Raw genomic sequence first — 12,335 nt, forward strand, 5'->3', positions numbered from 1 at the left:
TGTGGGGTCAGGGGAGGTAGGATCCTGCGTGAGGGAGCAGAGCGTGTCTGTCAGGGGGGGCTCCCGCTCACCTCCCGTGTGACAGACCTGAGCTGGGGAAGCTTCCCTCCCGCTAAGCATGCAGCGGGTGCTCTTTATCCCGACATGGAGTGCTGCTTCCACCACAGCCATGTGCCCTTTGCCAGGAGCAAAGAACAGGCTCTCGGCTCAACCTGGAGATGTACTTCAGCTTTATAAAACAATAAACCTTAAATAATTGCAGAGCTTGTGATGTCTAGCTGTTTAAAGAATAGCATCGCATAAAACCCCGGGGTTGTTGTTATGGCTGAAGAAGCAAGACGTGCCCCTGTGCTTGTTTGAGAGCCTCCAGCTCCTTGTCCTCTCTTGCCTGTCTCAACTGGTGGCCTGCAGCCAGGGAACTGTAGGAGATCAGTTGTGTCTCCCACTGCCATACCATCCTTCTCTTTCCCCACAGGTTTGTTTCTGGAGCACAGAGACCAGATGCTGTGGAACAGGAACCACTTAACTTCCCATAATGCCCTTTTCTGACTTTGTCTTAGCCCTGAAGGACAACCCATACTTTGGGGCTGGATTCGGTCTCGTTGGGGTGGGCACAGCCCTGGCATTTGCCCGGAAAGGGGCCCAGTTTGGGCTGGTGGCTTTCAGGCGCCATTATATGATCACCTTGGAGGTGCCCAGCAGTGATAAGAGCTACCACTGGCTGCTGAACTGGATCTCCCACCACGCCAAGCACACGCAGCACCTCAGCGTGGAGACATCATACCTGCAGCATGAGAGCGGGCGCGTCAGCACCAAGTTTGACTTTGTGCCCAGCCCTGGGGACCATTTCATCTGGTAAGAGAGGGCATTGGAGAGCACTCTGGGGATTGACCTTCATTTTGGCAAGGCAGCTCCAACCTGGGGGACCTGTGGAGGCAGCAGAGCCTCCTTGGGTCTGGATTAGGGCAGGAGATTTAGAGTGGTGAGAGGAGTCTGTATTCACTAGTGTGAGGTGATTTCTTTAACTGAGATGAATGTTGTTGATGCATGAACAACGCTGGGTGCAGTGAGTGGAGCTGGGCCATTGTCCCCAACCCCGTCTTCCTGCCTCAGGTATCGCAAGAAGTGGATCCGCATTGAACGCAACCGGGAGAAGCAGATGATCGACTTGAACACGGGCACCCCCTGGGAGTCTGTCACCTTCACTGCGCTGGGCACCAACCGTGAGATCTTCTTCAATATCCTGCAGGAAGGTCTGTAGGGGAGCTGCATGAGGTCCTGCTGGGAACAGCCTGCTCCCTGGAGACACACAGTGCTCCACGGGACATCTCTCCCCTGCCAGCTGTCCCCTCTGCTCTCTCTGCAGCCCGGGAGCTGGCGCTGCAGGAGCAGGAGGGGAAGACGGTCATGTACACAGCCATGGGAGCAGAGTGGCGGCAATTTGGCTTCCCCCTCCGCTCTGTGGTGCTGGAGGAAGGTGTGTCGGAGAGGCTAGTCCAGGATGTGAAGGAGTTCATCAGCAACCCCAAGTGGTACAGTGACAGAGGCAAGGTTCCGGTGTGGTGTCCTCTCTATCATATCTCCTTATCCCCTCCCCACAGCCATGGCTGTGGGGCACCACATTGGGCACATCTTGCAAACAAGTGAGCTCAGGCACTGAGGTCTGGGATTGCAGAGGGACAAATTTCCCTTGGCTCAATCCAATCCTGGAAACCACGATAAGCCACGAGGTTCACTGCTCCTGTGACACTGCTGTCTGGTGGGACAGGATGCCTGTGGTCCTCTCTGGAAACAGCTGCAGAGAGGTTTTTTCCCTGCTGCTTGTCTTTCCCTGCTATTCTCTATTTGTGCTCAGCTCAGCCCCACGACACTGGGGGATGGAGCTCAGAGCAACCCAGCTGCTTCCTAAAAGGACACTGTCTTCCTAGGGATCCCCTACCGTAGAGGCTACCTGCTGTATGGTCCTCCTGGCTGTGGGAAAAGCAGCTTCATGTGAGTATTACTGGTTGGCTAACAGGAGTTTTCCTGCCAGCTGCCTCCTCTGGGGCACAGCAGTCTCTGGCGGATTTGAAGTGCAGGAGTGGGCTGTGCCTCCTGTGTGGTGCTTGGTGTAAGTGTTTGTGTTGCTGGCACTGTGACAGATTGAGGTGACGAGCCCTTCGCACCCTTGCTTGGCACAGCACTGTTGCAGCACCAGGGGGCTGCGCAGGGGCTCCCACCTACCTCCCATATCTGATCCCTGTTCGGGGAGGATGCCTCTGCCTTCTCCCCTGCTACTGGGCGGGGAGGACCAGTTCTTCCTCTGCTCCAGGCTTGCTTGCTGTGATTTACCCCTGTGGTTTGGGTCCTTCCCAGCACAGCCCTGGCTGGCGAGCTGCAGTACAGTATCTGCCTGCTGAGCCTCAGTGACCGCAGCCTCTCCGATGACCGGCTCAATCACCTTCTGAGTGTGGCACCACAGCAGAGCATCATCCTGCTGGAGGATGTGGATGCTGCCTTCATCAGCCGGGACCTTGCTGCTGAGAGTGAGTGGTGCCACCATTCTTGGGTCAGCAGCAGGAGGGAGGTTTGCCAGCTGTGCTGGGGAATGGTTTGGACTCCAGGCTGCTCTGTGGCATCAGCTCTCTGGGGCCTCAAGGCCTGAGCTGGACCTCTCCCAGCTTTGGCTAGGCTATACAAAGGGAAACTTGGGTTCTTTATCAGGCAAAGACACTTCTGCCCAGCTATGTACAGCATGAGGGAGGAGGTGGCTTTCCCCCTCATTTTCTTTTTGGGTTCTCATGCGTTCAGGTGGGGAGCAGAGGTGAGCTGCCAGCTAGGGAGAGGCAGAGGGTCAGCCTTGGGGCAAGGAGAGAGTAAGGAGCTTGTCTGAAGCCTCAGGTGATAGGGAGGTGGTCCACAAGACTCTGTGGGGTTAGTGTTCAATGGGTGTGATCTCAGATGCTTCTGTCCCCAGACCCGACTGTGTACCAAGGCATGGGGCACCTGACCTTCAGCGGCCTCCTCAATGCACTGGATGGCGTGGCCTCCACAGAGGCCAGGATTGTCTTCATGACCACCAACTACGTGGACAGGTCAGAGCTGCTATCTGGCAGGAAACAGGGAGGGTAGCATGGGGAAATGTGGCTGGGCTTTGTGGAGGGCTATTTCTGTCTGTCACATGAGGATTGCGGGTTCAGGTTTCCTGAATCCTCCTTTGGGATGCAAATCCCTTGATTGCTAATCAGGATCCTTTTTGCTGGAGCCTCAGATGCTTCCTTGCTGTTCAGACCATGGTTGTGCTCTTCAGGAGCAGTACCTTCCCATAGGTTTTGGGGTTGTGACTGTGCTGTGAGTGAAACACTAGCCCCATGTGCAGCCCATTGGGTGGACAGGATGCAGCCCAGGCTCACAGCACCTGGCCAGACGTTGCACTTGGCTCACTCTGGGCTGAGCTGGTCTAGAGGGTTGTTCAGAAGTTGCTCATGGGACAGAGATGGGCAAAGCTGTTTCCCAGGGCATGTTTGCCCTCCTGAGGAGCCAGCCGTTCCTCAGCTCACTCACTTCTTTTGGATTGATTTTCTCCCTTGGGACCCCACGGACAAATCTGTCCCCACCTTTACCATCTCACAGAGCAGAGCATTTTGAGGATAGGAGATGGGCTGTGCTTAGTGTGGAGAGACACTTTGCTGAGGTTCTCAAGGCACCCGTGTCTCTCGGCAGGCTGGACCCGGCACTGGTGCGGCCCGGCCGTGTGGATCTCAAGCAGTATGTGGGTCATTGCTACCGCTGGCAGCACGCACGCATGTTCCAGCGCTTCTACCCCGAGCAGCCGCCAGCTGCAGCCCAGCGCTTTGCAGAGCAGGCACTGGAGGCCTCCAAACAGATTAGCGCTGCCCAGGTGCAGGGCCACTTCATGCTCTACAAGATGGACCCTGAAGGAGCCATTTCAAACATACGCTCCATCCTACTGTGACCAGGGGTCAGCTTCCCCCTGCCACGCTGAAAGGATTAGGATGAGGATGTGACCATCCTGGGGATGCCTTGAAGCTGCCCAGCCATGCAGGCCAGGTCTCTGTTCGCCTCTACCCCTCCAAGGCCTTGGCTTTTTGTTAAAACATGAGAGGCAGAGCTGCCAGCCCTGCGGCAGGGAGAGGGAATCAGATGTAAACTGCCAAGGCTCCTGGATGTGAATCCCCTTCATTGCAGAGCAGCCTGGGGGTGCCCCAGAAGGGTATTCCTTGGGGCAGGACATTGGAGTGCCGCACTGCTAAAAAGCTGATGGTCTTTTACAGGACAAGTCTTCACTGGTTTGTGAATATCCTTTGTGAAGTGTACAACATGCCTCTTGGCTCTCTGGTCCCTTTGCCTGTTGTTTGCCCCAGCTGCTGGTCCAAAGCCCTCCTGACGAGGGCATGGCACAGCCAGTACTGCAAATTCAGTGTTTCAGAAAAAAGCAGCTCATTGTCCTTTGGGCTGGAGGCTGGCAGCACAGCTCCTGCCCTGCTGGGTTGTAATGCCAAGCCACAGATCTGCTTGGACATTGTTCCTAGGTGGGCATGACTCTCCCTCCTAGTAGAGGAAATATGGGGCCCTGGAGCTACTGGCCACCTGCATGTAGGGGCAGATGAGGTGCTTTGGTTACAGAATATCTTCCTAAGAGCTTGATGTTCACCCTAACATGAGTTTCTGCAGCCAGGCGAGCCCTGTGCAAGGTGTAGAATTCCCTGTTGGATGTCACTACTACTCTCCTCCCAACTGGAGAAGCCCTGTGTAGCTGAAGGAGGAATTTGTCTTGCTGCTGGCAGGCTCACAGCCTTTTCTCTGTCACTGGGCTGCTTTTGACCTGCTAAAAACAAAGGTCCTGGACGGGCAGGTAGAGCCACAAGTGCCTGAAATGCAATTGAGGAGCAGGCAGGATCTGAGCCTCCTTCCAGTGCTACAGAGCCAGGGTATGCATACTGACCCTCAGAACAAAACACCCTGTTTCAGAGTCCTGAAATCAGGTTCCCCAGAGCCAGTCCTATGTTCATGTCCTTGCTCTGGGGGCCGTGTCACCTTGGTCAGGCAGGTGGAGCTGGTTCCAGGCCAAGCCCAAACTGCTGGGTTGCTGCTCCACCCAACTCTTGGCTCTGCCCTGTGGGGCCAACGGCAAAGCTGAGGGCTTGTGGGGACAAAAAGGGGCCCAGGCAATGCCACTTGGCTGAAGTTTGGCACAAACAGGCACTGCTTCGATGCAACCCAACTTAGACAAATACTTCTACAAGTGAGAGGCTTATGTTGTGAGTGGGGTGTGTGTGTGTGTGTCTCTAGCGACCCTGGGTGACTCCTGGAGCAGGGCGCTGCTGCGGGCATCTCAAACCCTGTGCTCAGTTGTCCCAAGAAGGCTGACTGCAGCCTCCTCCCTTAAAACTGGGGGTCAAAACTGGCCAGTGAGTGACTGGTGAATGCCTCATGGTGGTTCAGGAGGACAGGGGAGTGATGGAGAGCCAGAGAGGCACGATGCCACCACACAAGAGCACAGGCAACATCTTTCACTCTGCTTGCTTTTAATAGTGGTAGTGCTACAGATGCCACCGGTGCCCTTCTGCCCAGCCCAAGTGCTTTTGCCAGCGAAGCCTCACAACAGCCCTGTGAGGTAGGTGGGTGACAGAGGTGCACACCAAGCACGGAGCCCCAAGGCTAGGCTGCAGGCTCCATTCCTCCCCTCTGACCTGACCCAGAGGTTTTGTTTATCCCAAATTCATTTCCATGCGCTGTTGCAAACTCTCCTCGGCTCCAGGCTGACAGCAGTGAGTCAGAAAGGCGAGGGCCCTTCCTTAAATCCCTTCTCACAAGAAAAAAACCCTCCCCCTTAACACATCCGGCATTTGACTGAAGTTACCCAAGTCCTTGCTCACTCTGATTTCCAAGGCATAATTCCAACTACTGTGCTCCAAATACTATGGCCAGCAGCTTTGCTGCTGAGAGTAAGGCTGGCTCACTGGAGGAAGCCAAGGAGTTTCAGCTGCTGCAAGGGGCAGAGATTTTCCATGTTTCTTTCAGGACACCCTTGTTGGAGCACAGCATCTTCACAGGTGAAGACAGGAGGCAGCAGCACAAGCACCAACATCAGATACAAGGTGACACCTTTTCACCCAAGTGTAGACAAGCCATTCACCCGGAAATCAGGTGAAACAAGAACAGTGAGCATTGAAGAAAAATCCTTTTCAAGGAGCAAGTGCTCAGTCCTTGCGTCCAGCAGGGCACAACATCTGGTGCTGAGATCCCCAAGCCCAGGACAGGTAGTGTAGGCTCAGACCAAGGAGGGGAAGAAACAAAAAATAATGCTTTTAGAGCATCAGGGTTGGAAAGGCCAGTGTTGGAAATCTAAGCACAGAAGGTTCTTGGGCAGCAGCACAAGGACATGGCCAGGTGTGGAGAGCAGGGCAGGGTGAGGAAGACCCATCCAAGGATGCCTTTGTGCACTCTTAATGTGCCAAAGTATCAGCAAGGCAGATGCAGCACAAATGCCCTCCCAGCTGGCACCAGCCCTTGGTTTCCCAAGAATCTCACCCAAAGCTCTGGCACATCCATTGCAGCATGGCCATTTTTGCACTCAGCAGGAGGAGGAAGACAGCAACAACCCACATATGGCCAAAAGAGTGGTGGGGGCACAAGGCACAAACAAGTGTGAAGGAATCAGTACTGTGAGCCAGAGAGCTTACAGTAAGACAGGCAAAGCAGGGACTGGGGAGCCCTCCTGACACCCAGGGGTGCCAGGGGAAGGTCCCTGCCCTGGCCCCAGGTGTAGGGAGCAGGGAGGGCAGTGAGCAACACCAGGGATCACACCTTTGCTCTGAACAGCAAAGACAAGGAGGAAGAGAGGGCAGGGAAAACAAAGGGAGCAGGCTCTAGAGAACAAGCAACAAATTAATTTAATAGCAGTGTCCCACTTCAGAGGCTTGGGATTGTCCGTCACAGCTCTAGAGTGGGACATTGTTGAAATCTGTGAAGCAGCAGCAGAAGGAACTGCACCAAGTTAGTTTAAACAGCAAATCCTCATTTCTTTGAAGCAGGATAAGCTTGAAGATGATGGAGGTTAAGAGTATCCAAAATTTTGCAGCAGGTCCTCACTCTAAACTACCGGAAGCTCCAAGAGGCAGCCTGGCCTTAGAGGGGAATCCCAACAGATAGAGGTTGCAAAGCAGAGTGCTCTTTCCAGGTCTCTCTCATCAGCTTCTGCCTGCACAAAAGCAGCTGAACAGCAGTCAGGGCTGCAGGACAAGTGATACTATCACCAAGGGACAGCAGCCCAGAAGGTGCTCTGAGGAGGAATGGGGGACACAGCAAGCTGAGCTCCAGGCTGCTGCCCTGGCACAGCCTCATCACTTGGCACCACCACAGCTTTGCTGGGGTACTGGCTTCCAGGGGAGGTCCTGCCACAGCTCTGGCTCTGCTGTGGCACTGTGCTGGGCACAGCCAATTTGCTCTGCAGGTGTGCATGTTTCTTGGCAGCTCACACACAGGGATGATGGCTGCAGGTCCCTAGTCAAGGCATCCTGTCTCCTGGGTCCTGCAAGACCAAGGCTGTCATGATTTGTCAGGATTCAGCTTCTCCAATGCTGGTGACAGCTCGTGCCAAGATGCTTCACTCTGCATGTACCATACGGACGCTGCCTGTCCCAAGCTGTGCCAACTGCCTCCTTCCTCCCAAGGGGTATAGTGTCTGCTTGCTACTGCTCCACCAGAAACTTCACTGTTCTTCCCAGAAATAGACCCCCTGCCCCAGCCCAGCTCCTCACCACTCCTGCTAGGAGCCACTCTCCTTCTCAAGCTGGGCTTCTTGTTGTCCTCTGGGCCTAAGTGTCCCTCGTCCTCTTGGCACTCTGGGGTAGGAACCATGCTCCTGGGCTCTGGACCTCTCCCACCTTCCACAATCCCAGGACCTGTGGTGGCCTTGCTGGCTGGGAGCTGCTCTCTGGTCGATGTGGTTGAACACCAGTTTCTCCTTCTCCCTGGCCTGGGCCTCGGTCCCCTCCTCTGGGGTCCACCTCTCCACATCACGGTGCTCCTCTTTCAAGTCCACTGCCTCTGTTACTGGTGTGGGGCCTTCAGGGCACAACTCCTTGCCTTCAGCCAAGGCAGCAGCCCTGCTTCTGCTGTGAGGCTTTGTTAACTCCTGGCTGTGCTTCCCACCAGGTCGCCGCTCTGGTCTGTGGCTGAAGCTCCTGGGCCCCCTGGAACCATGGAGCAGATGACCTGCTGCTTCTGCTGGTTCCCGCATGCCACTGCATGACTGCCTGCCCCGGCCTCTGGGGCCTGGCCTCTCCCCTCTGTGCCTCTCCCTCTTGCACTGTTGCTCTCTGAGCTCAGCAGGCTTCTCGGGCCGCCTGGGTTCTGCCCTGGTCTCTGGTACCCTGGCTGGCTCTGGAGCTGAGGCTTGGCTGGGTGGCTGGGGCACATCCACAGTGCTTGCTCTCACTTGCAGCTCAGGAGCAGCACCTGCTTGGCCTGCACTGACAGCAGCTGGAGGCTGAAAGAAAGAAGCCAGCAGTGAAGTAAGGGACAGGAGAGTCCCACAGCACAGGACAGTGCTCGGTCCTCCAGTCCAGGACCCCCCTTGCCAGCTCTCTGTCCCAGTGCCATACCGCCTGGAGGCTGATGAAGTAACGGTTCCTCTCTGCTTCAGGGTCAATGATGCCCCCTTTCTCTTGCTGTCTCTTGAAAATTAAGCGCAGTTCTTCCTGGTGCTGTAGTGTCTTGGCATCTGGCCTGTATGGCTCCTGAGTGGCAGAAAGCAAGGCAGGCTAAGGGCCCTCTCAACACCTAGCATGGATTGGCAGCTGGCAGCGCTGAAAGCTACTCCCCAAACCCTCCTTTGATTGCATGCGAAATCTGCGTACACTGGCATAGCTGTTGGCATAACTTGCAAGTGCTCTGGTTCCAAATTAAGGGGGTTTTGTGTCTTTAGGGAAATAAAGGCCAGGTTGGACACGGCTTTGAGCAACCTGGTCTAGCAGAAGGTATCCCTGCCCAAGGCAGAGGGGTTGGAACGAGGTGGTCTCTAAGGTCCCTTCCAAGCCAAACCATTTTAGGATTCTACGAAGTCCTTAGCAGTAGAGCATGCTGGTGCAGACTCAGTCTTCCTGCAGTGACTGCCTTGGGGTGTCCTGCTGTGGGACAAGATGCAGGGCAGCTACAAGCAGGTCACTCTTTCAAGCCTGAATATATCTCAGTGAGTACAGGGCCATGGCAGAATCACCTCTCCCCCAGCACATCTGCTCGACTCAGGGTGATACAACTAACCCTGCTCTTTGTGGATACATCTAAGAGACAGGAGACACCCTGGCAGGTTTTGTGAACTGCCCTTTGGATGGGCCATCTAGGAGGACGTGGGAGCATGCATTCATTCATTCATTCATTCATTCATTCATTCTAACGCCTCTGCTGAAGTGGGCAAGTGAGCCCCATCTCTTACCAGCGGGTGCTGTGGTGGTGGTGCTGCCTTCAGAGCACTGAGGTCATAGACCAAGGTCTCCCGGCACACAGGGCACTGCACACAGACTTCCTGCAGGGAGGCAAGAGGTGATACCAAACCCTGGCCATGACCCAGCTCAAGCACTGCCCAAAAGCCCCAGCCTGGCAGTAGGACAGGGTGGCCTTCTTCACTCTTCTGTCAGGGCAGGGAAGCCCAGGGGGTTCCAGCAGCATGAAAGCAGCCTGGTGTCCCAAAAACTGCTAAGAAAGATGCCTCCACCCTGAGGCACACTGGGAGTTGTGCTCCAGCAGCTGATTGCTGTACAAACCACCTCTGTCAGCATGGATGGCTTCAGCCCTCCTTAGGCTAGGATCTATTTTTCTCCACTCCAAAGTGGAGCGTGTCATCTAGGCAGCACCTCTTTGAAAGGGTTTTGCAGGAAGCAGTCTTTAACTTGTTTCATGCTCAGCTGACTGTTCGCTCTGTGGCTGACAACTGTTCCAATACCTGCTCAGGCAGGTTTTGTCACCCCAAAACGCAGGTAATCATGTTTATCCTTCTGCGAACCCTTGCAATTCAAGGATTAGTGAAGCAGCTCTCTTATCTAACTCCTCTGTTTCCAGAAGTGCAAAAATGCAACTCCCCTGCCCCCTCACACAACAGGTACTGACCCAGAGGTTCAATAAACCAACTACTAAAGTACTAAAAACTCAAGGGGTAATTTTGGTTGGAAAGGGCCCTTGGAGATCACTTGGTCTAATCCCCACTCTCATTCTCAGCATGGGCACAACACTGATCATGCAGTGGTTGTTCCATGTCCTGAAGGAGGGATGGAGATGTCATGAGGGCCTGGTACCTGTTTGGGGGATAGTGCCAGGTGCTGCTCTCTCTCTTCCTGCTGCATAAGGATCTCTTCCTCCATGTGCTGGGCATAGCGGGCCAGGCAGTGGGAGTGGAAATAGTGGTAGCACTGGGTCTTTGTGAAGGCTTCTCTCTCCTGTAGAGAACAAAGGCAGTTTTAAGGGGTTTCTGAGCATAGGGCTGTGTAGCCTCCCCAGCTGAGGGAGTTTTTCACTCCCATGTCAGTGTTGGCAGTGGGAAACTAGTGCTATGGCTAACAGAGCTACATAACATCATCTCCTGGGTTTCATCTCTACTTCTTCAGGTCCTGCTATGACACTGCCTCCTGTTCCGAGTGTGAGAAACACTCCTAATGTCAAGGTGCAAGGTTTTTGTGACTCATTTATCTGCATGTATTCCTGTGTAAGCAGCAATCTTCCCACTCAATGTGTTCTTCCTAGGCAGGCACTGCCTGTCCTTGCAACCCAGACAAGGCAAGCTCCTTTGTCCTCACAGACCTCAGCACCTGCACAGATGTGTTCCAGTCCCTCCTGACTGCCTGTGTGCTGAACTCCAGGTGAGGTTTGACCAACACAGGGAAGCTAAGATGCACCAGCAAGTATCCCCAGACCCTCCCCACTCCTTTGGAGACACTCTGGCACCACTTGCTGCCCCTATGCCCTGTACATGGTTATCTTCAGGCTGACGGGGAGAGCACTGTGTATCACCTTAGAAACATTTAAGCTCAGTAGCTTCACCTACAGACCAGGGGGCTGCTGAGGCACACCCTGGTCGATATCCCAAGCTTTGAGCCCTAGGCTTCCCAATCTCCTGCCTCGCTTCCCAGCCAGCTTGCAAGGCCAGGAAACACATGCATACCTGGAATCCATAGAGGCAGATCACACACTGGCCATGAGGAATGTTGTTGTCAGTAAGAATCTCCTTCCCCTTCTGCAGAAGCATTAAAGAAAACATTTTACCCACTGGCCTGTCCATGGGCTCAGGGCTTTCACAGCCCTCAGGCAGTCAGGGACCAGTGTCTGTAGCTGGTCACCCCAGTCTTCCCCAGCTCTCACCTCTATCAGTTCATACAGCACCTCTGTCCCCAGCCTGGCTTCAGCAACGCTTCTGAGGGTTTGAAAAACCCTACAGCAAAGCAGCAGAAATGTTTAGCACAAGTTTAGCCACACCTTTTCACTGTCCCATGGACCTGTCACCCTGCCTTGATGACAGGAGGAATAAACAGACCACTGGCCTTTAGGCTTTGCCTGCAGCATGGGATGGGCACACGTGCACACGCTTATTCACGTGTCCTGGCTCCCCAGAAGCTGGTGCACAGGAAGCCTTTGTTCCCAGAGGACTTGCAAGAGCAGATTTGCTGACTGCCTTGGCTTGAGCTCACCCAGCACCTTTCGTTTTTAGTGCATCTCAGATTTCCTTTATCTGATGGCAGGCCCTGCACACACTCCGCTGCACCAAGGACAGGAGCATGAAGGCAACAATGGGCTGCCCAAGGACTCAGCTCAGTCTCATCTCTGTCAATAGCTTCAGGGCACAGAGATATAAATTACATCTCAGGGGGAGCACTGGGGAACAATCCCCTTTGCGTTCAACTCAGCACCAACAGCTCCCATGAGACTTAAGTCAAGGTGATTTAGGGACCTGTATCCAGCTGTTCATCAGCCATAGGGAGGCATGTGAATTTGAAAGAAGGCTTTTCACCGGTTCTGCCTCCCGGATCTCCAGAGGGAAGGATCACCCTCTCCCCACCCTCCCAGCACTCACTTTTGGATTTGCTCATCAGACAGCCCCCGCGGGTTCTTGATTGAGATTTCTGGAGCTTTATTGGGATACTAGGAAAGAACAGATAAACACCCAGAGCACAACAACGAAGGCGAAAGGCCTAGGGCGGGGGCAAGGGAATGCGGCGGGGCCGCAGCCTACCTGCGGGGGCACAGCGAGCCCCAGGGTGAAGCGGACGTACTGGGAGTCCTGGTCCTGCGCCGTGGCGGGGTGCAGGGTGATGCTGAGCTCCCAGGGCTCCCACCTGCGGGGC

At 54.6% G+C, this 12,335-nt stretch overlaps 2 protein-coding genes across 2 annotated transcripts; one reads left to right on the forward strand and one right to left on the reverse strand.

The window, feature by feature from the left end:
- Positions 1–472: 472 nt before the first annotated feature.
- Positions 473–4,147, forward strand: LOC104400147 (mitochondrial chaperone BCS1). Its single transcript, XM_010010948.1, has 7 exons — positions 473–855; positions 1,114–1,253; positions 1,367–1,546; positions 1,929–1,992; positions 2,356–2,525; positions 2,957–3,074; positions 3,703–4,147. The coding sequence occupies exons 1-7, from the start codon at positions 536–538 to the stop codon at positions 3,953–3,955; spliced, it is 1,245 nt and encodes a 414-aa protein (XP_010009250.1). The 5' UTR covers positions 473–535; the 3' UTR covers positions 3,956–4,147.
- A 3,624-nt stretch (positions 4,148–7,771) lies between these two features.
- Positions 7,772–12,316, reverse strand: RNF25 (ring finger protein 25; the record flags this gene model as incomplete). The annotated part of the gene is made up of 8 exons (XM_010010949.1): positions 7,772–8,494; positions 8,610–8,744; positions 9,440–9,529; positions 10,296–10,436; positions 11,159–11,230; positions 11,356–11,425; positions 12,065–12,132; positions 12,224–12,316. Coding segments are annotated over 8 exons (1,392 nt in total), but the record flags the coding sequence as incomplete, so codon positions are not given.
- Positions 12,317–12,335: the final 19 nt, after the last annotated feature.

The sequence above is a fragment of the Nestor notabilis genome, unplaced genomic scaffold, assembly GCF_000696875.1.
Source record: "Nestor notabilis isolate BGI_N333 unplaced genomic scaffold, ASM69687v1 scaffold28433, whole genome shotgun sequence".
Lineage (NCBI taxonomy): Eukaryota > Metazoa > Chordata > Aves > Psittaciformes > Psittacidae > Nestor > Nestor notabilis.